Source organism: Microcaecilia unicolor, chromosome 1 (genome assembly GCF_901765095.1).
Source record: "Microcaecilia unicolor chromosome 1, aMicUni1.1, whole genome shotgun sequence".
Lineage (NCBI taxonomy): Eukaryota > Metazoa > Chordata > Amphibia > Gymnophiona > Siphonopidae > Microcaecilia > Microcaecilia unicolor.
The window spans coordinates 383,856,034-383,883,121 of record NC_044031.1 but is presented as its reverse complement, the minus strand read 5'-3'; the positions used below and the strand labels follow the sequence as shown (position 1 = coordinate 383,883,121).

The following is a 27,088-nucleotide window of genomic DNA, read 5'->3' as shown; positions in this document are numbered from 1 at the left end:
ACCCATCACCTCTCTCTCAATTCTCTCCCATCTTCGATCACCCAATGTCACTCCCAATTCCTTTTCCCATCCCCTCCTATGAGTACTGTAGATCGGGACCTGTGCGCTGACACACCCATATAGGCTACCAATCAAGCCACGAGAAGTGGTGGATCTTTCACAAATCACCTCTAGGGGAGTTTTTTCCTTCTGGATCACCAGGCGCACTGCCGCAGTGCGGAGGAAGTGTGACAATTGGCAGTATGCAAACTCATCCCCTTTCACCCCAGGAAACTCTGCTGTAAGGACTGCTTGTCTAAGCAGGGTAGTGCCGTCAAACATTTGGCCCCATGTACGCAACCCTTCTCCGTACCATCTGGTAAAGACCCCTTTTATAGTCCCAGGCAAGAACAAGGGATTGTATGCGATTGGGGCCAAATGAGAGAGTTCACAGTGGCCCCCTTGAAACAATTTATCCCAATAATGTAGAGTAACCTCCACTGAAGAGCACACCCCCTCCTTCATACGACGAAAGGGCTTCGGCAGCCACATAAGCGCCCCCAACGGCGTAGGCCCCAAAGATTGTTGTTCAATGTGCACTCACTGCCGGTCTGGGTAGTCTTGGTACCATTCTATAGCTGCCTTCCCCTGAGCCAATGGAGGTTCGGAACCCCCAGCCCTCCCCTTTTCCGATCTTGGTACAACAGGGCACGTGACAATCTTGGGTATTTTCCTGCCCAGACGAAGCGCACAATATGATCCTGTATGGAAGCAAGAAATCGCCTGGGCATCATCGCAGGCAGCACTTGGAATAAATATAGGAGACGAGGCAGCACGTTCATCTTAATAATAGCTATCCAGCCAAACCAGGAGGTCTCCAGCTCGCTCCATCTCTCCATATCCGCAGCAATGACTTTAACCAACTCTTTATAGTTAGCCAAAAAGAGTTCCGATAGAGTCGAGGTCAAATTTACCCCCAGATATCTAATGTGCCGACGAGCCCATCGAAATGGGAACGACGCCTTTAACTCAGCCACTGTTTCAGTGGGCATTGTAACATTGAGAGCCTCAGATTTTGCCATGTTAACTTTAAACCCAGACACTGCAGCGTATTCCTCAATAAGCTGAAGAAGTCTAGGGAATGTTGACAAAGGTCTAGTCATGTAGAGCAGGACATCTTCTGCAAACAATGCAATTTTATGTGTTCTTCCACCCACTGGGACCCCCGATATCTCTGGGTCATGGCTTATCCTAGAAGCAAAAGGCTCCATAATCAACGCAAATAATAGAGGGGAAAGGGGGCATCCCTGTCGTGTGCCTCTGTACAAGGTAAATGAGTCAGAATGACCTCCATTAGTTTTAACACAGGCTCTAGGCAAGTTGTAAAACGCCTGTATCCACCCTCGAAAATTTATGCCAAATCCCAAGCGCTCCAACACTTTGTACATGAAAGACCAGTGGACCCGATCAAAAGCCTTCTCAGCATCTAAGCTGAGAAGACATAAGGGTCTACAATTCTCTTTGCCAGATACATGGTCCAACATGCGCCTAACATTATCCATCGCCTTTCGGTGAGATACAAAGCCTACTTGATCAGGGTGTATTAGTGTCGGTAACAAAGGTGCCAACCGGTTTGCCAGCACCTTTGCCAGTATTTTAACATCTGCAGTTAGCACAGATATAGGTCTGTAAGAGCCACACTCTCCCTGATCTTTACCTGGCTTAGGTATCACTGCTATCCAGGCTTCAAGCATTGTTTGAGGCAAAGTCCCCCCGACCCGCACTTGATTGAACAGTTCCGCAAGCAATGGAGCCAGCTCGGGCGCAAACTTCCTGTAAAATTCGTTAGGAAAGCCATCGAGTCCAGGGGACTTACAAGAAGGCATACCACCTATGGCTTCTAGAACCTCCTGTGGAGTGACCGGTTGTTCCAACATTTCCCTGTGGAGAGAGCTCACTGTCTTGCAGATATTTTTCAATAGATTCCAAAGGAGGATTAATCTCCTGTTCATAGAGGGCTTGGAAGAACTCTCGAAATCGTGTACGAATTTGATTAGCTTTACACAGTAGGTCACTCTTAGCATCTCTCACTTGTTTGATCATTCTATCCACTCGATGTCTAAGCAATCGCATTGCCAAGAGGCGTCCAGCTTTATTCGCAAACTCATAGTACCTCAATCCCTGTCTAGCTCGCAGCAATGCTAGCTGCTCCGAGTATATGGAGTCCAGCTTCAGCCGCTCTTTACACAACTCCTGCTACACCTGTGGTGACATATTAACCTTATGTTGCTGCTCTAGATGATGTATCTTCACAAAACAGGCTGCTATCTGCGCCTTACACGCCCTTGAGCATGTACTGGCCAACTTCAAGAAATACCCCCTGGAAACCGCCTTCACAGCATCCCACACTACATGCATTGGGGGACCAGAGTCAACGTTAAACTCCAAATATTCGTCTAGCATCTTTCTGTAGCCCTCCACCACCTCCTTCTCCTGCAACAAGCTGGTGTTTAAGGTCCATCGCTTGTCTTTAATTTCAGGTCGAATATTTGGCAAAGTAACCCACACTGGGGCATGGTCTGATATTGTCACACTACCAATGCCAGCTTCTGGGCCCCATTCTACCAAAGCGGTGTTCCAAAAAGATATAGTCAATTCGTGAATATGAATCATGCACATGCGAATAGTAAGTGTAGTCTCTATCCGCTCTGCGTGTCAGTCTCCACAGGTTCAGAGCCCCAGGGAATATGCCAGGGACTTCAACGCTTGTGATTCTTTGTTCCTCTCCCTCCTAGCTGCCTCTGTTCGATCCAGCCCAGGGTTTACCACTGCATTGAAGTCGCCCCCCAGTATGAGGGAACCCTTAACAAAAGAGATCAAGGAGTTCCGAACTCTAGTAAAGAACTCCACCTGTCCACTGTTAGGTGCATAAATTGATGCCAGTGTTAGGTTCACCTGGTCCATGCTTAGATGCAGAAAGATGCATCGTCCCCCTGGGTCTTTTTTAATCTGCTCTACCCGAGCTGCCAAGGAGTCATGAATCAGTATCGCTACCCCCCTTTCTTGGAAGCCCCTGGTGATGCACAGTATGTTCCTGAATAACCTGGGCAAGAGAGGTACCGTTCGTGCTTATGACGCAAGTGCGTCTCCTGCAGTAGCACTATATGTGGTTTAAGTTGAAGCAGCTCCCTGTAAAGTTTCTTCCTCTTTTGTGGCATATTCAGTCCCTTAACATTATAGGATAATATTTTCAAATCTGTGCCCATTATGTTATGTTATTAAAGCAGTTAGCAAACACATACATCAGACCTCGTCGTGCCCCTTTATGAGTGGTATGCATCCTACACCTCAAGCTGGGTTCCCTACCTCTCCCTGCCCCCTCCTCCCCAATCATCTCCCACTTTGACACCACCCAGAGGCTCTATCCCTCTGGATGGGATTCGAGGAAGCTGTTCACCGCACTCACAGCACCCCAGTCGCACAACCCCCCCCCCCCCCCCCCCCGCCTACTTCTAACATCATTCCCAGTCATTCCCATTCAAATATCCCTCTCAACTTACCAAAACGCCCTAAACATCATTATTACACATCTCTTCATCTTCATGTCCTCCCTCTACACGGCATTTTTTTTTTGCCCCTTCGCACTCACCCAATATCACATAATTCTGGTGACTGTAAAGCGAATGCTACATACCTGTAGAAGGTATTCTCCGAGGACAGCAGGCTGATTGTTCTCACTGATGGGTGACGTCCACGGCAGCCCCTCCAATCGGAACACTTTCTAGCAAACTCCTTTGCTAGTCCTCGCGCGCCGATGCGCACCACGCATGCGCGGCCGCCATCCCGCCCGAACCAGCTCGTGCCGGCCAGTCTCATATGTAGCAAGACAAAGAGAAGGGAAGACACAACTCCAAAAGGGGAGGCGGGCGGGTTTGTGAGAACAATCAGCCTGCTGTCCTCGGAGAATACCTTCTACAGGTATGTAGCATTCACTTTCTCCGAGGACAAGCAGGCTGCTTGTTCTCACTGATGGGGTATCCCTAGCCCCCAGGCTCACTCAAAACAACAACCATGGTCAATTGGGCCTCGCAGCGGCGAGGACATAACTGAGATTGACCTAAAAAATTTACCAACTAACTGAGAGTGCAACCTGGAACAGAACAAACATGGGCCTAGGGGGGTGGAGTTGGATTCTAAACCCCGAACAGATTCTGAAGCACTGACTGCCCGAACCGACTGTCGCGTCGGGTATCCTGCTGCAGACAGTAATGAGATGTGAATGTGTGGACAGATGACCACGTCGCAGCTTTGCAAATCTCTTCAATAGTGGCTGACTTCAAGTGGGCGACCGACGCTGCCATGGCTCTAACATTATGAGCCGTGACATGACCCTCAAGAGCCAGCCCAGCCTGGGCGTAAGTGAAGGAAATGCAATCTGCTAGCCAATTGGATATGGTGCGTTTTCCCACAGCCACTCCCCTCCTGTTGGGATCAAAAGAAACAAACAATTGGGCGGACTGTCTGTTGGGCTGTGTCCGCTCCAGATAGAAGGCCAATGCTCTCTTGCAGTCCAATGTGTGCAGCTGACGTTCAGCAGGGCAGGAATGAGAACGGGGAAAGAATGTTGGCAAGACAATTGACTGGTTCAGATGGAACTCCGACACAACCTTTGGCAAGAACTTAGGGTGAGTGCGGAGGACTACTCTGTTATGAAGAAATTTGGTGTAAGGGGCCTGGGCTACCAGGGCCTGAAGCTCACTGACTCTACGAGCTGAAGTAACTGCCACCAAGAAAATGACCTTCCAGGTCAAGTACTTCAGATGGCAAGAATTCAGTGGCTCAAAAGGAGGTTTCATCAGCTGGGTGAGAACGACATTGAGATCCCATGACACTGTAGGAGGCTTGACAGGGGGCTTTGACAAAAGCAAACCTCTCATGAAGCGAACAACTAAAGGCTGTCCTGAGATCGGCTTACCTTCCACACTGTAATGGTATGCACTGATTGCACTAAGGTGAACCCTTACAGAGTTGGTCTTGAGACCAGACTCAGACAAGTGCAGAAGGTATTCAAGCAGGGTCTGTGTAGGACAAGAGCGAGGAGCTAGGGCCTTGCTGTCACACCAGACGGCAAACCTCCTCCACAGAAAGAAGTAACTCCTCTTAGTGGAATCTTTCCTGGAAGCAAGCAAGATACGGGAGACACCCTCTGACAGACCCAAAGAGGCAAAGTCTACGCTCTCAACATCTAGGCCGTGAGAGCCAGGGACCGGAGGATGGGATGCAGAAGCGCCCCTGCGTCCTGTGTGATGAGGGTCGGAAAACACTCCAATCTCCACGGTTCTTCAGAGGACAATTCCAGAAGAAGAAGGAACCAGATCTGACACGGCCAAAAAGGAGCAATCAGAATCATGGTGCCTCGGTCTTGCTTGAGTTTCAACAAAGTCTTCCCCACCAGAGGTATGGGAGGATAAGCATACAGCAGACCCTCCCCCCAGTCCAGGAGGAAGGCATCCGATGCCAGTCTGCCGTGGGCCTGAAGCCTGGAACAGAACTGAGGGACTTTGTGGTTGGCTCGAGATACGAAGAGATCTACCAAGGGGGTGCCCCACACCTGGAAGATCTGCCGCACTACACGGGAATTGAGCGACCACTCGTGAGGTTGCATAATCCTGCTCAACCTGTCGGCCAGACTGTTGTTTACGCCTGCCAGATATGTGGCTTGGAGCACCATGCCATGACGGCGAGCCCAGAGCCACATGCTGACGGCTTCCTGACACAGGGGGCGAGATCCGGTGCCCCCCTGCTTGTTGACGTAATACATGGCAACCTGGTTGTCTGTCTGAATTTGGATAATTTGGTGGGACAGCCGATCTCTGAAAGCCTTCAGAGCGTTCCAGATCGCTCGTAACTCCAGAAGATTGATCTGCAGATCGCGTTCCTGGAGGGACCAGCTTCCTTGGGTGTGAAGCCCATCGACATGAGCTCCCCATCCCAGGAGAGACGCATCCGTGGTCAGCACTTTTTGTGGCTGAGGAATTTGGAAAGGACGTCCCAGAGTCAAATTGGACCACATTGTCCACCAATACAGGGATTCGAGAAAACTCGTGGACAGGTGGTTCACGTCCTCTAGATCCCCAGCAGCCTGAAACCACTGGGAAGCTAGGGTCCATTGAGCAGATCTCATGTGAAGGCGGGCCATGGGAGTCACATGAACTGTGGAGGCCATGTGGCCCAGCAATCTCAACATCTGCCGAGCTGTGATCTGCTGGTACGCTCGCCCCCGCGAGACGAGGGTCAACAAGTTGTTGGCTCTCGTCTCTGGGAGATAGGCGCGAGCCGTCCGAGAGTCCAGCAGAGCTCCTATGAATTAGAGTTTCTGCACTGGGAGAAGATGGGACTTTGGGTAATTTATCACAAACCCCAGTAGCTCCAGGAGGCGAATAGTCATCTGCATGGACTGCAGGGCTCCTGCCTCGGATGTGTTCTTCACCAGCCAATCGTCGAGATATGGGAACACGTGTACCCCCAGTCTGCGAAGTGCCGCTGCTACTACAGCCAAGCACTTGGTGAACACTCTGAGCGCAGAGGCGAGCCCAAAGGGTAGCACACAGTACTGGAAGTGACGTGTGCCCAGCTGAAATCGCAGATACTGTCTGTGAGCTGGCAGTATCGGGATGTGCATGTAGGCGTCCTTCAAGTCCAGAGAGCATAGCCAATCGTTTTCCTGAATCATGGGGAGAAGGGTGCCCAGGGAAAGCATCCTGAACTTTTCTTTGACCAGATATTTGTTCAGAGCCCTTAGATCTAGGATGGGACGCATCCCCCCTGTTTTCTTTTCCACAAGGAAGTACCTGGAATAGAATCCCAGCCCTTCTTGCCCGGATGGCACGGGCTCGACCGCATTGGCGCTGAGAAGGGCGGAGAGTTCCTCTGCAAGTACCTGCTTGTGTTGGAAGCTGTAAGATTGAGCTCCCGGTGGACAATTTGGAGGTTTTGAGGCCAAATTGAGGGTGTATCCTTGCCGGACTATTTGGAGAACCCACTGATCGGAGGTTATGAGAGGCCACCTTAGGTGAAAAGCTTTCAACCTCCCCCCGACTGGTAGGTCGCCCGGCACTGACACTTGGATGTCGGCTATGCTCTGCTGGAGCCAGTCAAAAGCTCGTCCCTTGCTTTTGCTGGGGAGCCGAGGGGCCTTGCTGAGGCGCACGCTGCTGACGAGAGCGAGCGCGCTGGGGCTTAGCCTGGGCCGCAGGCTGTCGAGAAGGAGGATTGTACCTACGCTTGCCAGAAGAGTAGGGAACACTCTTCCTTCCCCCCAAAAATCTTCTACCTGTAGAGGTAGAGGCTGAAGGCTGCCGGCGGGAGAACTTGTCGAATGCGGTGTCCCGCTGGTGGAGCTGCTCTACCACCTGTTCGACTTTCTCTCCAAAGATATTATCCGCACGGCAAGGCGAGTCCGCAATCCGCTGTTGGATTCTATTCTCCAGGTCGGAGGCACGCAGCCATGAGAGTCTGCGCATCACCACACCTTGAGCAGCGGCCCTGGACGCAACATCAAAGGTGTCATACACCCCTCTGGCCAGGAATTTTCTGCACGCCTTCAACTGCCTGACCACCTCCTGAAATGGCTTGGCTTGCTCAGGGGGGAGCTTATCCACCAAGCCCGCCAACTGCCGCACATTGTTCCGCATATGTATGCTCGTGTAGAGCTGGTAGGACTGAATTTTGGCCACGAGCATAGAAGAATGGTAGGCCTTCCTCCCAAAGGAGTCCAAGGTTCTAGAGTCCTTGCCCGGGGGCGCCGAAGCATGCTCCCTAGAACTCTTGGCCTTCTTTAGGGCCAAATCCACAACTCCAGAGTCGTGAGGCAACTGAGTGCGCATCAGCTCTGGGTCCCCATGGATTCGGTACTGGGACTCAATCTTCTTGGGGATGTGGGGATTACTTAATGGCTTGGTCCAGTTCGCCAGCAATGTCTTTTTGAGGACATGATGCATGGGTACTGTGGACGCTTCCTTAGGTGGAGAAGGATAGTCCAGGAGCTCAAACATTTCAGCCCTGGGCTCGTCCTCCACAACCACCGGGAAGGGGATGGCCGTAGACATCTCCCGGACAAAGGAAGCGAAAGACAGACTCTCGGGAGGAGAAAGCTGCCTTTCAAGAGAGGGAGTGGGATCAGAAGGAAGACCCTCAGACTCCTCGTCAGAGAAATATCTGATGTCTTCCTCTTCTTCCCACGAGGCCTCACCCTCGGTGTCAGACACAAGTTCACGGACCTGTGTCTGCAACCGTGCCCGGCTCGACTCCGTGGAACCACGGCCACGGTGGGAGCGTCGAGAGGTAGACTCCCTCGCCCGCGCCGGCGAAGCTCCCTCCGCCGACGTAGTCGGGGAGCCTTCCTGGGAGGCGACCGCAGTCGGTACCGCACGCGGTACCGATGCCGGAGACCTCACCCCGGGCAATGGGCCAGCCGGCGCCTCACTCAACAGTACCAGTGGCGCAAGCACCCCCGGTACCGGAGGGGTAGGGCGTAACAGCTCTCCCAGGATCTCTGGGAGAACGGCCCGGAGGCTCTCGTTCAGAGCGGCTGCAGAAAAAGGCATGGAAGTCGATGCAGGCGTTGATGTCAGAGTCTGTTCCGGGCGTGGAGGCTGTTCCGGGCTGTCCAAAGGGGAGCGCATCGACACCTCTTGAACAGAGGGCGAGTGGTCCTCTCGGTGCCGATGCCTACTGGGTGCCGACTCCCTCGGCGACCCAGAGCTCTCGGTGCCGACACGGGAAGGAGACCGGTGATGATGCTTCTTCGACTTCTTGGAACGAAGCATGTCACCGGAGCTTCCCGGCACCGACGAGGAGGACGTAGAATCCAGCCGTCTCTTCCTCGGGGCCGAGGCCGAAGGAGGTCGGTCTCGGGGGGGGCTGTACCGCAGGAGCCCTCAGGGTGGGGGGAGACCCACCCGAAGGCTCACCACCACCAGCAGGGGAATGGACAGCCCTCACCTGCACTCCAGACGAAGCACCACCGTCCGACGACATCAGCAGACGAGGAGGTCTCGATACCACCGACGCTGACGCAGCCTTCCGATGACGCCCCGATGCAGAGGGCCGATGCCTCGATGCACTCGGGGGCGAAGATGAAGGTCCAGGCGCCGACGACGTCGATGCAGTCGATACTCCCGGTGCCGATGCCGACGAAGAGCCCGAGAACAAAACGTTCCACTGGGCTAATCTCGCTACCTGAGTCCGCTTTTGTAAAAGGGAACACAGACTACAGGCCTGCGGGCGGTGCCCAGCCCCCAGACACTGAAGACACGACGCGTGCCTGTCAGTGAGCGAGATTACCCGGGCGCACTGGGTGCACTTCTTGAAGCCGCTGGAAGACTTCAATGTCATGGGCGGAAAAATCGCGCCGGCGAGATCAAAACTCGAAATGGCGAAAAAGGCACCGCAAAAATTAGGGGGAAGAAAACTTCGACCAAGGCCTAAATAGGGCCTACCCCGACGACGAAAGAAAACTTACCGGGGCAAAAACTGGAAGTATGGGAAGGGAGAAGACCGTAAAGGTCCCCTTCCGACACCTTTTTTTTTTTTTTTTTGAAAGACACAGTCGATAAACGACGCGCGAGGTCAACTTTGGGGCGCGAACGGCGAAACACGACCGTACCGAGCGCGGACAAAAGAAGACTGGCCGGCACGAGCCGGTTCGGGCGGGAAGACGGCCGCGCATGCGCGGTGCGCATCGGCGCGCGAGGACTAGCAAAGGACTTTGCTAGAAAGTGTTCCGATTGGAGGGGCTGCCGTGGACGTCACCCATCAGTGAGAACAAGCAGCCTGCTTGTCCTCGGAGAATTGAGGTGATAGTTTAATCCCAAAATCTATAGCACTGCCGGCAACAAAACAGAAACAGCTTGAACTTTAAACAAGTTACCCCAGTGTATAGTCTGTATGCGTCTCTTCCATTTCAAGCCAGTCAGCGCCTAGGTTTACCCCTCTTGGCCTGTCCGGAAACACGCTGCCAGTTCTGGAACTTGGCCCGTGTCACAGGTGCCATCTCTTCTGGTGGAGTCGAAGAGCTAACCAAGTCCGCTGTGTGCAGGGCCTCCCAAGCCTCTTGTAGTGTGTGCACTTGGTATTTACTTCCTTTCAGTGTAAAGTTCAGAGAAAAGGGAAAACCCCATCTGTATTGCAGTTGATGTTTAAGTAGAACATCCAGGGCTGGTCTCATCTGACGCCGCTGTTGCAAGGTATACTGCGATAAATCCTGATATAACAGAATCTTCGCCCCTCCAAATTTGAAATTCTGCGCCTTTCTTGCACAAGCCATGATTTTCTCTTTAATTTCATATCTATGAAAGCGCACGATGATATCACGCACCTGCTGGTCCTTTCGTGGGCCCAACGCTCTATGAGCTCTGTCAAGTTCTACCGGTGTCTCTCCCACCTCTTGGCCCAGCAGAGTTGCGCACATGGTTTGCGTGATCGTAAGAACATCTTCCGTTTCTCCCCCTTCAGGGACTCCGCGAAACCGGAGATTGTTGTGACATCCCCTGTTCTCAAGGTCGTCCATTTTATATTCAAGATCCATGTTCTTTTTTTCCAGCTCTTGCAACAAGGCAGTATGTTTAATCAGTGTCTCCGAGTGCTCTTCCAGCTTAAGTTCTGCATCTTCCACCCTGCCCCCCAGCTCGCGCAGAGCTGTGCTCAGCGAATCCATGCGTTCCAAAATCTCATCTTTGGAATGTTTGATTTCTTCTTGGATGTTTGATAGAAATGTATGCAATTCGCCTGACATTCCTTTTTTGGGGGCGGGTTGCGAGTCTCTGCCAAAGACTAGGCTGAATCAGAGTCAGAAGGCGAGCCGCAGTCGGGAGACTCGGGGCGCTAGGCGGGCTTCCCGGCCTTGTTTTTGTCGGACCGCTCTCCTTCCTTTTTGCGCGTCGCGGGTATTTTGCTCATAGTAGCCTTTTTCCCAGGGAAGCTTCAGACAGACGTTTTCAAGCCGTTTTCTCCCCCTTTCAGCAGAATTACAAAGCTTTTTCGGGCGCGAGGAGACGGGACTAGGCTGCCATTTCGCCCGATGACGTCACTTCCTCTCCGTACCGGCACCTTTTTTAATCTCCTGTTCGCCGTCCATATTTTTTAAATCTCACGTTCACTGTACCTGATTTCTTTTCTTGCTGCCTGCTCAGGAGTCTGGGCCCGCAATCACTCAGGACAAGCGGCCCGGCACCAGCACACTCAGCCTTAATTCCAGTCTGTCCCCTTGTGGCAGGCTCGGTTGGTACTGCCCCTCTGACGCATACGTGTCAGACAGAGCGGAACAGGGACTTCCTGAGCAAATGCAATTGGGCGCGAAGGCTCCTCAGTGCTGGTTCCGGGCCTTCTGTTTGGCTGATTACTGCTGGCCCAGACTCTCAAGCAGGCAGGCAGAGGGAGAAGGAAGGGCAGGGGGAGAGTAGAATTGCTAGGCGTGGATGGGAGGGCAGGGAAGAAAGGAGAATTGCTGGACATGGATGGAAAAGAAGGGCAGAAGAGAGAGGAGAATCGCTGGACATGGATGAAGGGGAGGGGTGGGCAGGGGAAAGAGGAGAAACGCTGGGCATGAGTGGGAGGAGAGGGAAGGGGAGAGTAGAATCACTGGACATGGATAGAGAGAAGAAGGCAGAGGAGAATTGCTGGATATGGATGGAGACAAGGGGAGAAAGGACAATTGCTGGACATGGATGGATGGAGGTGAGGGCAGGAGAGAGAATTGCTAGACATGGATGGATGGAGAGGAGGGCAGGGGAGAATGAAGATGGATGGATGGAGAGGACAGCAGGGGAGAAAAGAGAATTTCTGGGCATGGATGGAAGAGAGGGCAGGGGAGAGAGGAGAATTGCCAGATATGGATGGATGGATGGATGGATGGATGGAGGGGATAAAGGAGAATCGCTGGACATGAATGGAGGGGAGAGCAAGGGAGAGAGGACTCGGAGAATTGCTGGACATGGATGGAGGGGAGGGCAGAGAAAAGATGCACATGGATAGAGATGAGGGAAATGAAAGAGAGGAGAGAAACTGCACATGGATGGAGAAAATAGGCAAAAGCTGGATCAATTGTACACCCTTCTCCAATCAAGTCTGCGGAGGACCCAGCTTTTACTTATGGATGTAGGACAAGAAATGATGAGGAAAGGAGGAAAGTAAAGAAATAAATAAATGGACATGAAGACCTAGAAATGGAGTTAAGAGAACAGAGAGAGCAGCAGAATCAGACTGGGAACAACATGATCAGAAAAACAAAATCACCAGACAACAAAGGTAGAAAAAATTTTTTTATTTTCTTTTTAGTGTTTGGAATATGTCCAATTTGAGAATTTACATCTGCTGTTTTATTTTGCACCGTATAAGAGGAATCATGTTTCTTTTTGTTTTCCTGGTATCAGGGCCGGTCCTAGGGTATCTGGCGCCCCCCCCCCCCCCAAATCTCCTTTCTTTCTTCTCCCACCCTGCCCCTGTCCAACGATTCTCCTTCGTCCCCATCCCCCTCCCATTTATGGCCACCTGCCCGCTCTCTTCTCCCCCCAACATCCCCCTTTTTCTTCTTGCCACCCTGCGTAGTTTAAGTCTTTTTTAATTTACCTCCGTCCCAGCGGCCACGTCATTTCAAAGCCCTGCCCGTCTCTAGCCTTCCCTCCCTTCGTGAGTTCGTGCCCGCAGAGTCCCGCCCTCGAGGAAATGACATCAGAAGGCGAGATTCTGCGGGGACAAACTCACGAAGGGAGGGAAGGAAGGCTAGGGACGGGCAGGGCTTTGAAATGACACAGATGCTGGGACGGAGGTAAATAAAAGATTTAAACCCCCAAGGGCGGCGTGGTATGGCGGCACAGCGGCGCCCTTGAAGGCAGGCGCCCCCCTGCGGTGCTTACCCCGCTTACTGGGTTTGACCGGCCCTGCCTGGTATTGTGCTGCATGCGGAGTCTAGCTTCTTAGGATTTCAGGTTGATTTTTGAAGAATTTGAAGAGAGGCTGTCTCTGTTCTGCATGCCTGTTTATATGCACCATGGCTGGTAAAAGGGGGGTGGCTACCATGGGGGCAGAGCCATATATAGTGACCCCGCCCCTAAAGTTACCCATAATGAGTACCAGTATCTTTTTTCCTACAAAAAAAAGCACTGCCACTATGTAATCATGCTGTGTGATGCCAGGAAGCAATAACAACAAACTGAGTATGTTGATACAGAGTTGCAATGAATTGGCAAGATGGGTGCTGCTTTAGCCAAAATTTAAGTCAGTTACAGTCTCATCCCCCACCACCACTGTACTCCTCTTTTCCCTTCCCAAACAGGATTAGGTGAAGGGACCTCCCTCTGCTGTTGTAGCAAAATATCCTGTAGATGCTGCCATAGCAGCAAAAGGTTTCCTGAAGTGCAAATTTGGAACCCAGAGAAGCCAACTATTTCAAGTAAGGGGCTTTGCTACCCTAGTCCCTGGAATTTTTAAAAATTAACTTTACTAGTTAAGAGCCACTGGTTAACAGTCTTGCTCCCCAAAAGGCGCCCTCCAAAGGCCTCTTGTGTTGGGACAGAAACCTGCCAAATGGTGGAAGAAAGCAGTATTCATGTGTTGATGCTTTTACAGCTGGTTTGAAAACTGAAGCACAATGAGACCAGTTCTCAGACAGAAAGGAATGATTTGCCAATTTGACTACTGCCCTGAACGCCAGACCCCCCCAACTTAGTCCCAGCTCCACTAAAGGCAAGCTGACCTCAGAATGGTCACCTAGCTCTGCTTCATAGCTGCTGCCCCAGTCCTGCCAAGTGTGCTACCACCTGCTGGAGACAGATGATTGCAGACAAGTTACTCTGGTACACCAGCATATGTAGAGGTGACATCAGCAAAGAAATTGGCTCTCTGTCTCCATCTGCTGGCAGGGTAGAATAAACCCACATTTGGCATACATATTTAACATGTTTTATCTTGTAGAGGAAGCCCCAACCTCACCAGGCTTCACCAACTTCAATCTGATCGACATTTCCAAATTTACACCACTTTTGCATTCCAATAAAGGTCCTTGCATATTGGATATCCTCCTGGTATTTGCCTCACTTTTTTGTTTGATGCTCACTGTTCCATGTGGACTTTGTCTCCCTCCTCCTCCTTTTTTCTCCTTAAAATTCAAGTTGCCATTCAGCTGGATAAAGGACCATAGGTACCACATCCTATGCAGCCATCTCCATGTAAGTGCACTTAGCCTAACCTTACTTGATTCTTTTGTCACACAGGTAATTGATAAATCTTTTGGGTACATTACACCAGTGGCACATTGCTTCCCCATTACCTTCTGCATCAGTCCTTTTTTTTGTCCATGTCTGATGTGATATTGTTGTTATTGAGGTTTTTTTTTTTTTTAAATACAGAAAGAAGACACTTAACAGGTCTACAAACCCCAATAACTGACCAGGACAGCACAGGTTTGCATGTCCTCCATCTGCTGGAGACTAAGAACTACTAACTCTGAGGCCTGCACAGAATGGTTATAACCGAAATCAGAAGTTAGTGGTCCACTGTCTCCACCTGCTTGTCAAAGTGCATAACCCATCTGTGCCAGTCTGTAGGGACACTATGAAATATCCTAATAGTGGTGATTTTCAGCCTCTATCTGGATTAACCTTCCATTTAGTTTAGGCCTAAATGCATAGTGGTGTGGGTTCTTATTTAAGAATGGCACTGTGCATGTCTGGCTTGTCAGACCATTTGTCCCATAGTTCTCACAACCAAACCTGATTAAAGTGAAATACTTAAAACCAAATCCAATAATAATAGCTATGAAACATAACAAAATTAACTGCAAATACCAAATAAAAGTAGAGTAGAAAAACGGCTCTTGTGTACAAGTCCACAAGCAACAGATACTCACTTTGTTATAAAGGCGAGGAGTATGGGAATGAGAGACTTGGGGAAATAGTCCTGCTGCACAATATGGTTTAGCGTCATCAGTGGGCCACACAAGTTGGGGGTAGTCTTGATCTTTTCTTCACTCTGTATATAGTGTAGTTGAATGAAAAAAAAATAAAAACAAGGAATCTTTCTTCTTTCTAATTTGCAGCTTTAAATGTGTATACATTCTCAGCCTCAAGATCTGCATGAAACTTTCACCAGCATGTAAAACTCATATTCATTACCACATTTTAGATAGTGGCAAGTGTGGAAAGTAAAATTACTCACCTGTAACAGCTGTTGTCTGAGGACAGCAGGATGAATGTCCACACTAATGGGTGATCTTATCCGATGGAGCCCTACATGGGAACCTGTTCACCTTTGAGGTAGTGCACCATGCATGTGTGCACCTTCCCACCTGCCTGTCGAATGGGATCAAGACAGTCTAATACTATAGCTGATAGAATGCAACTCCAAGGAGAGGTGAGCGGGCCAGTGTGGATATTCATCCTGCTGTCCTTGGAGAACACCTGCCACAGGTAAGTAACTTTGCTTTCTGTAAAGACAAGCAAGATGAAGAATCCACACTGATGGGACTCCCTAGCTGCCATGCTGTCTGAAATAAAAAGAGAAAAACAGATGACCTGCAACAAGTAAGGCATAACAAAGAACTGAGAACAAGAAAGAAATGTTGTTTTTTTTAAAGACAGCCTGGAACAGAAACAAAAAAGGCCTATGGGGCTGGAGTCGGATTCTACAGCCCAGAAACATTTTGAAGGACTGTCTGGCCAAACTGCCTGTTGCATCAGGAATCTTGTTCTAAACAGTAATGAGATGTTAATGTGTGAACTGATGACCACGTTGAAGCCCTGCAAATCTTCTCTATGAAGGCTGATCACAGGTGGGCTACTGAGGCAGCCAAGGTTCTTAACATTGTGAGCTGTGACAAGGCCCTCCAGATTCAGCCCCATCTCAGCGTAAGAAAAGGAGATACAGTCCACTAGCCAAATGGATAATGGGCATAACCCCCAATCTTGTTGGGGTCAAAAGAAACAAAAAAGCTGGGTGGACTGTATATGGGCTTTAGTTCACTCCAGATAGAAGGCCAAGGATCTACTGCAGTCCAGAATGTGCAGTGTACTTCCACCTTGATGGACATGTGGCCTTTTTTTTTTTTAAGTTCACAAAATGTTTATTTATTTAGTAATCAAATACACAAGTAAAGAACATTACCCGTTCTATAGAAACAGATAAATCAATACAAAGGTAAGAAAATACAAAAACATGCAGTCCAAGGAGCATTTCAATAGTACATTTGAAACCATATAGGATCTGAAATTAAGTAATAGAAGTTAAACATATATATAATAGATAAGGAAACCCATTCATTAGTGCAAGTAAATAGAGTAACAATATTAAATCATGATTTAAAAGAGGCTATTGGGGACCAGATTGTTTCAACATTGTGCCTACTGGTGAACTCAAAAGCTTTACATTCAAATTTATGTATCATAAAGACACTAGACCACCAAAAGGCGATATTTAAAAGAGAGGAAGATTTCCCATTACGTAAGATCATCTGGATAGTGACTGCTAATAAAATGTCAAGTAGTTTGGATCGCCATTTATCTAAATTGTCAGGAGTTCTGTAGAACAATATATAATAATTAAGAGAGTTGAGATGGGAAGAATATTTTTGATTCTATCCCATACAGCTAACCAAAAAGCTTGAATACAAAAACAGGAAAATAACATAAGTCTCCCAGATGAGAATTACAGTGCCAACATTTATTTGAAGATTCTAAATTCGCACAGTGTAATATGGCTTTATGAAAAAGGAAATAAAGAGACTGCATAAGGCTGGTAGAAGCAGCCTTATGCAATATAAATTTAAAAGGTTAATTCAATCATTCTCATTGCCACTCCAATCAAATTCAAATACCATAGGGACTTGTTGCTGGGTCCAAGACGAAAAGGAGCAAAATTTAGGCAATAAGCAGTGCTTTTATTGGTACCACCTGTAAAACTCAGTACTAGGTAAATGATATTTTTCCATGAGCTGCGAGAAGGATACAAAAGTATTATTTTCAAAAATATGATAAAGATTCTTAATACCACTGACTATTCATGTGGGCCAGAAAATACGTATTTTATGAGTTCAGATTTTGGAGTTGTACCATATCAGCGCATCAAAAGATTGCCACCTATTTTTTGATATAGTGGAATCTAAAACATGAATAGCTTGAATGGTAGAAAAACTTTTATTGAGGAGATGAGGAATAAGAGAATTAGCAGCATAAGGAAGCCACTGTAGAGAAATGGGATGTGACAAGTTAGATTCAATCAGTAGCCACAATGGACATTCTGAGGAATCTAGTGAACAAGTCATCCATAATATACTGTACCATATCTCAGAATGGCAGCATATCCCACTATCAATTTTGGCAGCTTACAAGGTTTTCAAAGAATTCTGGCAGATTTGTTATTCCAAAGATACCTGGAAATCTTACTCTGAAGTTTTTTTTTTTAATAGGAGGAAGGAGCAAGTTTAGATAACATACTGAGATAGTAGTTCACCACAGGCACAAGAGACATTTTAATGGCCTCCATACAGCCCCCACCAAGTCACAGTCATAGGGGACCATTTACTAATAAGTTTTTCAACTTTCAAAAATATGGAGTTAAGGTTAATAGACATAAGATGATCATAATCCTTATGAAAAAGACCCCTTAAGTATTTTAACTGTGAAGGAGACCATTTTAGGTCTGTGGGTCCAATGTCGCCAGAGTAGCAACGTCATTAAGAGGCATCACTTCAGATCTGTCCCAGTTGATAATGTATCCTGCAAATGAGGAGATCACAGAAACTACATGTAATAGTTTTGGGATTGAGGAAGATGGATGAGAAAGAAAAATAAGATCACAAGCATATTACAAGAGAGACCACAAATACTGGGTGAGGATCTAATGGCAATAAGCAATGGTTCTAGTGCTACATTAAAGAGAAAAGGGGTAGTGGCCATCCTTGTCTAGTATCTCTAAATAAAGGTATTGGTTTTGATAAAGAATCATTTATTTTAAGTCTTGACTGGGGGGAGGTATATAAAATTTGTATCCAAAAAATAAAATGATCAGTACATCCAAACCATTTGAGAGTGTTAAAGAGATGTGGCCATTCCACCATGTCAAAGGCCTTTTCAGCATCTAATGAAATTGCAATGGCCAGTTGTCTGAGTTTATGGGCCAGACCAATGATGAAACAGAAAGTGCAAGCAGTCTCCAATAAGGCGACCTTTCATAAAGCCTACTTGATCAGGAAAAATAAGGTGACTAAATACTTTTTCCAGGTGGGAGGACAACATTTTAGCAAAGATTTTACAATTTAAATTCAGGAAAGAGATGGGTCTGCAATTAGCGACTCTGGTGATATCACGACCAGGTTTACAGAGGACAGAAATTTGAGCTTCAGCGTTATTACCCTGGTCCAAGGGGTGCATAAATAGGTATACAAACAAGTCACACAATATAGAAGACAGGGGAGAAGAAGAAAATGTATAGAACTGGGCAGGATATCTGTCGGGTCCAGGGGCCTTAAAAGAAGCTAAATGGCAGATGTAATTTCTTCTACTGTTATAGGAGCAGATAATTGTGAATTCTGAGAATCCGTTAGGGTCAGATGAGAGAGAAGTGGCATGAACAAGTCAGTATTATCAATGTTTGGAGATAAAGTGGAGGAATATAATTTCTGGTAGAAAGTTTCAAATTCTTTAATAATCTCATTCTCATCAGTAAGAGATTGACACCATTAGTTATGATGTTAGCAGTTCTAGATCTTTGTTTACAGTTAGCAAGATATCTTGCTAAGTAACGACCTGCCTCAATGTCGATGCTGAGGAACCGGACTTGGCTCCAAAAATCTTCTCTCATCAAACCTCTTGGAAATCTGGGTCCTGTTCTTCATGCGAAGACAGAGAACACAGTTAGTGGAGCTATGGTCAGGCTGAAGATACTGCAGACATGACGAATGGGTGCCCTTCCCAGAGATTGTCCGATTGCACCAGGTACAGCGCTTGAAGCCTCTCCTTCGTGGACATGGAAGGAAAAACTTCCTCAGCTAAATAAAATGAAGTGATGGTGCCTGAAAAAGAGGCAAAGCATAGCAAAAAATGAAGGGAAAATTCCCGCCTGAAGTCAAGGCCTAAAAGCGGCCGAACGACGGTGAAAAAGAAAAAAAACTTAAAACCAGGCAAAATAAACTAGTAGAAAAAGAACTCAGGAGACCACGTTCTCACGGCAAGTGGGAAGGCATGCGTGAATGTGCAGTGCAGCGTGTCTCGCGCTCCACAAAGCTCTACTTATACTTGCTATAAGTCCTGGACCGGATGACACGGGTCATTGTCACCCACTTGTGAGAATAAATAAACCTGCTTGTCCGCGGAGAATATGCGATTCTCAGAAATAGCATGTAGAGTGCATGCGCGCACGAGTGTTTTGGCCCTCTGAATGTTACAAAATATAAAATGTGGCCCCTGATAGAAAAAGGTTGGAAAAGTCTGCTTTAGAGCTTTCCATATGGCCCGTAACTCTAGGTTAATCTGCTGCTGGCTCTCCTGAGTAGACCACCGACTCTGGGTGTGGAGCCCATAAATGAGTTCCGTAGCCCAGGTTGGATGCATCAAGTTCAATTCCTACTACAGTGCCTTGTGACTCTGGGCAAGTCACTTAACCCTCTAGTGCCCCAGATACAATACAAAATAAGTACCTGTATATAATACGTAAAACACTTTGATTCTAACCACAGAAAAGTAGTATATTAAATCCTTTTCCCATTTCCATCTGTCATCAGTATCTTGTGAGGTGGAAGAATCTGAAATAGTGGTCACTTGGCCAAATTGGTATGAATGAGTCATAAAGACACAGACAAAGAGTCTGAGGGAAAGCATGACAGTAATGACATCTGTTAGGTTTCTGTTGGCCTGAGATCATTGGGAAGTTCAAGTCTATTGGGCTGGCTTCAAAATGAGGCATGCCATGGACGTAACATGTACAGTTGAGGCCAAGTGGCTCAGCAATCTCAACATTTGCTGAGCTGATACCTGCTGGCTCTGCCAAACTTTTAATGCCGAAGAAGTTACAGATTCTATGAGCTGAACTGGGAGAAAAGCCCTGGCCTAAGCCGTGTATTGCAGAGCTCCTATGAATTTCAATTACTGGGTTAGTACAAGATGGGACTTGGAGTAGTTGATGACAAACCCTAGTAACCCTAGCACTCAGATAGTTTTGTGCATGGATTCCTGCACCCCTTCCTTTGATGTGCGCTTTGTCAATTATCCAAGTAAGGAAACACATGTACTCCAAGTCTCAGTAACGATGTTGCAACTTCTCACACAAGGGCAAAAGACAAGACGCAGTACCAGTAGTGATGTTTCCCTACTTGAAATCTCAGATACTTCCTGTGACTGGAATGTATCTGAATGTATTAGCATCCTTTAAATCCAGAAAGCATAGCCAATCTTGTTCCTGCATCATGGAGAGTAGGGTGCCCAGCGAAAACATCCTGAACATTTCTGTCAGATACTTGTTTGGGGCCTTAGATCTAGAATGGGACAGAATCCCCCATTTTCTTGGTGACAGGAGGTACTTGAAATATAATCCTTTCCTTTTTTGCCCTGGTGAAATGGACTTGACCACTTTTTGGCTTGAAAAGGGGAGATTTCCTTTGTAAGCAATTCCTGGTGCTGAGAGCTTAACTTTGACACTTTTGGCAGACAATTTGGTAGGTTTGTTTCCAACTGTAGGGCAGGGGCGTAGCTACGGGTGGGCCTGGACGGGCCCAGGCCCACCCACTTTTGCTCTAGGCCCGCCCCAACCCAACAACATTGCTGCCGGGAGTGTTGCCTGCCTGAAATTCTTCTCCCCGCTGCTGCCTCAATCCCTGCAGTATTCTTTTTTTTTGCCCGTGACCAGCAGCGCTACGATTCACAGAGGCCGCTCCGCTCCCCACTGCAGCGTCCATTCAGCCCTACGAAAACAGGAAGTGCGTCAGAGAGGGCCGGATGGACGCTGCAGGGGGGAGCGGAGCGGCCTCTGTGAATCGTAGCACTGCTGGCGACGGCGACGGGCGAAAAAAAAGAATGCTGCAGGGACCGATGCAGCAGCGGGGAGAAGAATTTCAGGCAGAAGTTCTTCGAGAGTTGCTGCACAGGGGGGTAAGGAGTGAGGGAGAAAGTTGGACATGGGATGGGAGGGAGAGATGCAGAAGAAGAGAGAGGGAGAGAGAGAGAGAGAGAGAGAAAAAATGTTGGACATAGAAGTAGGAGAGAGGGTGACATGTGGGAGTAGGACAGGGGCAGAAAAAAATGTTGTGCCCATCCAATTTGGGCTCAGGCCCACCCAAAATTGGCTGTCTGGCTACGCCACTGCTGTAGGGTGTAGCCTGTCTGGACTATTCTGAGAATCCACTAATCTAAGGTTACAAGGGGCCATCTTGCTTGGAAAAAAATTCAGTTTCCCTCCTACTAGTAGGTCATCCAGAACAGCTTGTTTATTATGGCTATACACTCCTGGATCCAGTCAAAATCTTATCCCCTATTTTGACTGGGGAGCTGGTTGGGACTTCTTAGCCCTCTGCTGCTGTGGCCCAGAGCTCTGGGTATTCTGATTGGGGGGGGGGGGGGGGGGGGGGGGGGAGAGAGGGGGGAAAGAAACCTAAGCCTTTGAGAGTAGGGCTGCAGTTCAATTAAAGCATAGCTAGCAGTCCATGGGGGGGGGGGGGGGGGGGGGGGAGGACAGGGGGCGCATTTCTTTTCCCTTCCCACCCCACATTAGATATCACACTTTTGCTGGTGGGGATGCTGAAACCCCACCAGTCAAAGAAATCCACTGCCAAACAAGCCCCCTTCCTCCTTGAGCTGCCTTAGGGGCGAGGAAGTCAGCAGGGTGCCTCCAGCCACTGAGGCCGGCACTCCCTAAGCATGCTTGGGGAGTGCAGGAGAAAGGGACAAAGTTAACACCGCTCTCTTTTTCTTCATTCCTTCCACCCTCTCCACCCCAAGTCCATTCTCTTTCTGTACCCAACATATCTTCCTTTGTCTTCACTTCCCTCTCTCCATCCTTATCTCCCTCAAGTGGCATCTCTCCCTATTTCCCCCTTCCCTGTCCACAGTCCAGCATCTTTCTCTCCCCTTTTGGCCCTGCCCACAGTTCTCTCTCCATTTCCTCCCCACTCCGCGGCTCTCTCTCAGTTCCCTTTCCCACCCACACGGTCAGTCCAGCATCTCTCCCTGTCCTTCCCTTCTGGTTTACCTTTTCTTCACCCTGCAGCGGCAGCCATATTGAAACACTGCCTCGGCCTGCACCAGGCCTTTTCCTCTGACCCACCTAGCCCTTTTCTGACACAATTTGCATCAGGAGGTGGAACAGTTCAGAGGGAAAGGCCTGGTGCAGGCCGAGGCAGCGTTTCAATGCGGATGCCGCTGAAGGGTGGAAAATGAAAAGGTAAACCAGGAGGAGTGGGGAAGAAAGAGAGAGCCGCAAGCTGTCTAGGAGAGCTGCTGAACAACCATGTGTGCATGCAACCAATAATTACTCACTATTAAAAAATGTGACCGCGATTAAGGTGCAGCCCTATTTGAAAATAGTAGGTCCTCCGTTGTCCTCCATCAGAGTACCTCCTAGATGAGGAGGATGAGCCACAAGTGGGCTGGGACAGTGACTTGATGATCTTAGAATATGCTTCTTAATGAAGTCAGAGACCTCTTCCACCTTGTTGCCAAAAAGATCATCAAGCCAGCATTGAACATCCACTAGCTTCTCCTGAACCATAGGTTACAGGTCAGAGGAATGCAGCCATGAGTCTGCACAACCCCACACCCACGGCAGAGAGTCTAGACATAATATCAAAAGAATTGTAAGCGCCCCCTAGCCAGATACTTCTTACACTCCAGCTGCTTACTGCTGTCCTGTGGGACAGAATCCGTAAGACTACTGCGTAGCAAAGATTGCAAGTAAAGGCTTGTGTAGAGCTGGTAGGACTGGATGTGGGCATTAAGCACTGAGGCTTAAAAAGTCTTCCTCCGAGCCTCTCTACCTTGGGAGCCAAGGCATGAGTCCTGATCTCCTAGCTTGTTTGAGGGCGGATTCAACAACCAGAGTGGTGAGGCAGTTATGCTCTCTCAAATTTGGGAGCTTTCTGGATACAATACTGTGTATCCACCTTCTTAGGTGTGAACTTCACTGAGAGGGAAGATTCCCAGTTCTTTGTAAGTGCATCTTTATGGATAGGGTGCAGTGATACTGTGACCCCTTCCTTAGGAGGCAACTCACAGTCCAGAACACATAACATCTCTGCCCTGGACTCCTCCTCCATCTCCAACTTAAATGGGATGGCAAAAGCCACCTACTTGACAAAACTGGAGAGAGAGAGACCCTCAGGTGGAGATTTATGTCTTGCTTGAGGTTGGGAGGGACCAGAAGGTACCCCATAAGACTCCTCCTCCGAGACGTAATGAGGGTCAAGGTACAGCCCTACTCTCAGACTCTGGGGAAGTACTGCATGAGTTGATGTCAACATCAGTGCCTCACCACAGGCATGGTTGGAGCCTCAGGAAGAATCTGGGGCTGATCTGCAGATAGCGAAAGGGTCCTCAATGCCTAAGCAGATTGCAACTGCAGGACCTGTGCAAACTCCTCCCTTAACATGGCTCAAAACCGCTCATCGAAGGAAGGCAATGGCACAGGCTAGAGAGGCAGTCTGATAAAGGATTGGAGCCAAACCAGAAGCAGAAACCTGGCTGCTTGGAGCCTTGCGCACTGGTACTTCTACCAAAAAGGAGGGAGTGCTCCTCCCAGTGCTTCTCAGGTACCAGCGATGCCAATGCCCCAGAGCTCCTGGCACCACGCATTGAAAAGGGCCAATGCTTATGCTTCTTGGGCTTCCCCCAATGCTTGGCATCACGGTCCTTCACTGCAGAGGATGATGTTGAACCTTTAAGCGCCCTCTGTGTCTGGTCTGATACTGACCGGTCCAGGGGCATAATTTCAGCACCTGATGTCAAGAGTAGTGGAGACCTCTTCATTGCCAGAGCACTCCTAGTGATAGTCAAAGTCTTTGCAGCCATTTAGGTTCATGATTCGGGTGCCGATGTTGATGGATTGGCCTTCGAGGAGCCAAAAAGTCTCTCCTGCTGGACCTTTTGCGCCCTTTGTGTCCTCAACTGCATTTGCAAACAGAAAGAACAAGAGTTAGGCTCATGGTTATGTCCAAGGCACCTGATGCACCAAGAGTGCAGGTCTGTCATGGAAACCACCTGATTACACTTGGCCCACTTTTGAAGCCGCTGGGAGTTTTCTTTGACATCGAGAAAAGAATCGTGGCCAAATTAAACTCAATTGTGACTGTAAAAAGGGGCAGCATTCAAACTGAGGGCAATGCTCCAGCCTAAAATCTCACGAAAAAGAAAGGCAACTTGAAAAGCCAAAAACACTACAAAAATTAAAAGGTAACAGAAGAGGAAGACATACTAATACAAAAGCAATAAAAATACCCACATGGGAAGTCACTGAAAATCAGATGAAAAAAACCACCAAGAGAACACGATGACGCATCCTCCATGCTGCACAGGAAAATGAAGACTGAGGGACCTGTGTTCACACATCGGGCAGGAAGATACCAGCACATGCACGGTGGGATGCTGCTAAAAAATGCTACATTAATCTCATTAGTCAGCATTCGCATCGGGCTCTGTCGGATGACATCACCCAGCTGTGAGAATATGACTAGCCTGCTCGTCCTCAGAGAAATGTTGATTTCATTGATACTGCAGGCATGGACCCCTGTATATTTTGGGAAGGATTAAAAGCAGTGATATGAGGAAAAATTATAGCATTCTAGGTGCATATTCATAAATGCAGGAATGTTAAAAAATCTAAAGTGAGACATCAGTTAGAAGTTCTAGAGCACTCCCTTAAGGGTTGTCAGGGGCCTAGCCTTTTGACTAGGCATTTAGATCAGCTGCACCTGGACCTCAAGGAAATAGAGACTGATGACATTCATAGGACCCTGAAAAAACGAATCAGGAGTACTTTGAATTTGGCAACAGGGCAGAGTGGCTACAGGCCTACAAAACTTAAAAAGCAATCTACGCGCAATTTTATATTTCATATTCTAGATAATGAAGGCAGACTTTATCAGAACCCACAAGAGATATGGCAGACAGCCTTGTACAAGCCAGGAGGAAGCTTCCTCTGAGGACATGGACCAATATTAAATGATTTAGAGATGGGAGTAACTAGCGAGGTAATTACATTTGCTGATGACACAAAGTTATTCAAAGTCGTTAACTCGCGACAGGATTGTGAAAAATTACAGAAGGACCTTACGAGACTGGGAGACTGGGCGGCTAATTGGCAGATGACGTTTAATGTGAGCAAGTGCAAGGTGATGCATGTGGGAAAAAAGAACCTGAATTATAGTCATGCAAGGTTCCATGTTAGGAGTTATGGACCAAGAAAGGGATCTGGGTGTCGTCATCGATAATACACTGAAACCTTCTGCTCAGTGTGCTGCTGCGGCTCGGAAAGCGAATAGAATGTTGGGAATTATTAGGAAAGGTATGGAAAACAGGTGTGAGGATGTTATAATGCCGTTATATCGCTCCATGGTGCGACCGCACCTTGAGTATTGTGTTCAATTCTGGTCGCCACATCTCAAGAAAGATATAGTGGAATTGGAAAAGGTGCAGAGAAGGGCGACTAAAATGATAGCGGGGATGGGACGACTTCCCTATGAAGAAAGACTAAGGAGGCTAGGGCTTTTCAGCTTGGAGAAGAGACGGCTGAGGGGAGACATGATAAAGGTATATAAAATAATGAGTGGAGTGGAGCAGGTGGATGTGAAGCGTCTGTTCACGCTTTCCAAAAATACTAGGACTAGGGGGCATGCGATGAAACTACAGTGTAGTAAATTTAAAACAAATCGGAGAAATTTTTCTTCACCCAACGCGTAATTAAACTCTGGAATTCGTTGCTGGAGAACGTGGTGAAGGCGGTTAGCTTGGCAGAGTTTAAAAGGGGGTTAGATGGTTTCCTAAAGGACGTCCATAAACCGCTACTAAATGGACTTGGGAAAAATCCACAATTCCAGGAATAACATGTATAGAATGTTTGTACGTTTGGGAAGCTTGCCAGGTGCCCTTGGCCTGGATTGGCCGCTGTCGTGGACAGGACGCCGGGCTCGATGGACCCTTGGTCTTTTCCCAGTGTGACATTACTTATGTACTTACGTTGGTTTTTACACGACTGATTTCTTTCAAATTCCCACCCCCTTTTTTGTAATCCCTTGGTTGAACAAAGTGAAGAGAATGTGTTGACATGGAAATTATTTACATTACAATTTCAGTATTACACCTACCAGATGAATGCATAGAAGATAAAAATGTTCCTTTATGTATCTGACCAACCATTTATGAGCAGAAAAGAAATCATGCTCTGACCATACCTTATTGTTCATAAAGATTTTGCATACTTTTTCTGAACAGCCGGTTTTTCCCGGCCAGAAGTATTACGACAAGACGTCAACAGTATTACGTCTATTTCCTCATTTCCTGTTCAAGAGCATTTAAATGATTGTGGCTCCATCTTTGTGGCACAGTGATTTTGTTATTGTAGATTGAATCAGTGTCCCTGAAGAAAAGATTCTTTCAAAACCCTGCAGAGTCGGACATTATCAGATTTGGCTGGGATTTGAGAACTATATTTGGAGAATTTAAAGAAACGCTGTGTGAGGAATACAATGGTTGCCGGGTGTAGTGCACACACCCGACAGCCTTAAGATAAGTGCACCTTATACAAATTCAGTATTAATAATGATTGAATATTGAGTATTCAGTCTACATTGTACTTTGAGAGCATCGTACTGCTCTCTTCTTTAAGTTCAATTTAGTGATTCATTTTCATGCTTATGTTCTAGTATTATACTGAATGAAAGAGATACATTTTTATATCTTTATAATAGATCTTCAGTTGTTTAGAGGTAGGAATATGACAGAGTATGAGTTATTGTGTGGTAGGTGAGTGTGTGAGTTAGTATAAGTGCGTTATCAGGAAGGACATGAAGAAGGTCTAACCATTTTGTTAATTTTTGTATTAGGACACTAAGAGAGATTTGGTCACTGACACTAGGTTT

The 27,088-nt window shown here is 47.8% G+C and overlaps 1 protein-coding gene across 5 annotated transcripts in view; it reads right to left on the bottom strand.

The window, feature by feature from the left end:
* Positions 1 to 27,088, bottom strand: part of RANGAP1 (Ran GTPase activating protein 1) — a 179,960-nt gene that overhangs the window by 6,775 nt on the left and 146,097 nt on the right. For 4 of the 5 annotated variants that reach the window (XM_030210516.1, XM_030210500.1, XM_030210526.1 and 1 more), the window contains exon 15: positions 14,885 to 15,006. In XM_030210516.1, the coding sequence (XP_030066376.1) occupies positions 14,885 to 15,006 (122 nt within the window). Of the gene's footprint in view, positions 1 to 14,880; positions 15,007 to 27,088 lie in introns of those variants that run through there. The other variant, XM_030210534.1, reaches the window with a different exon arrangement.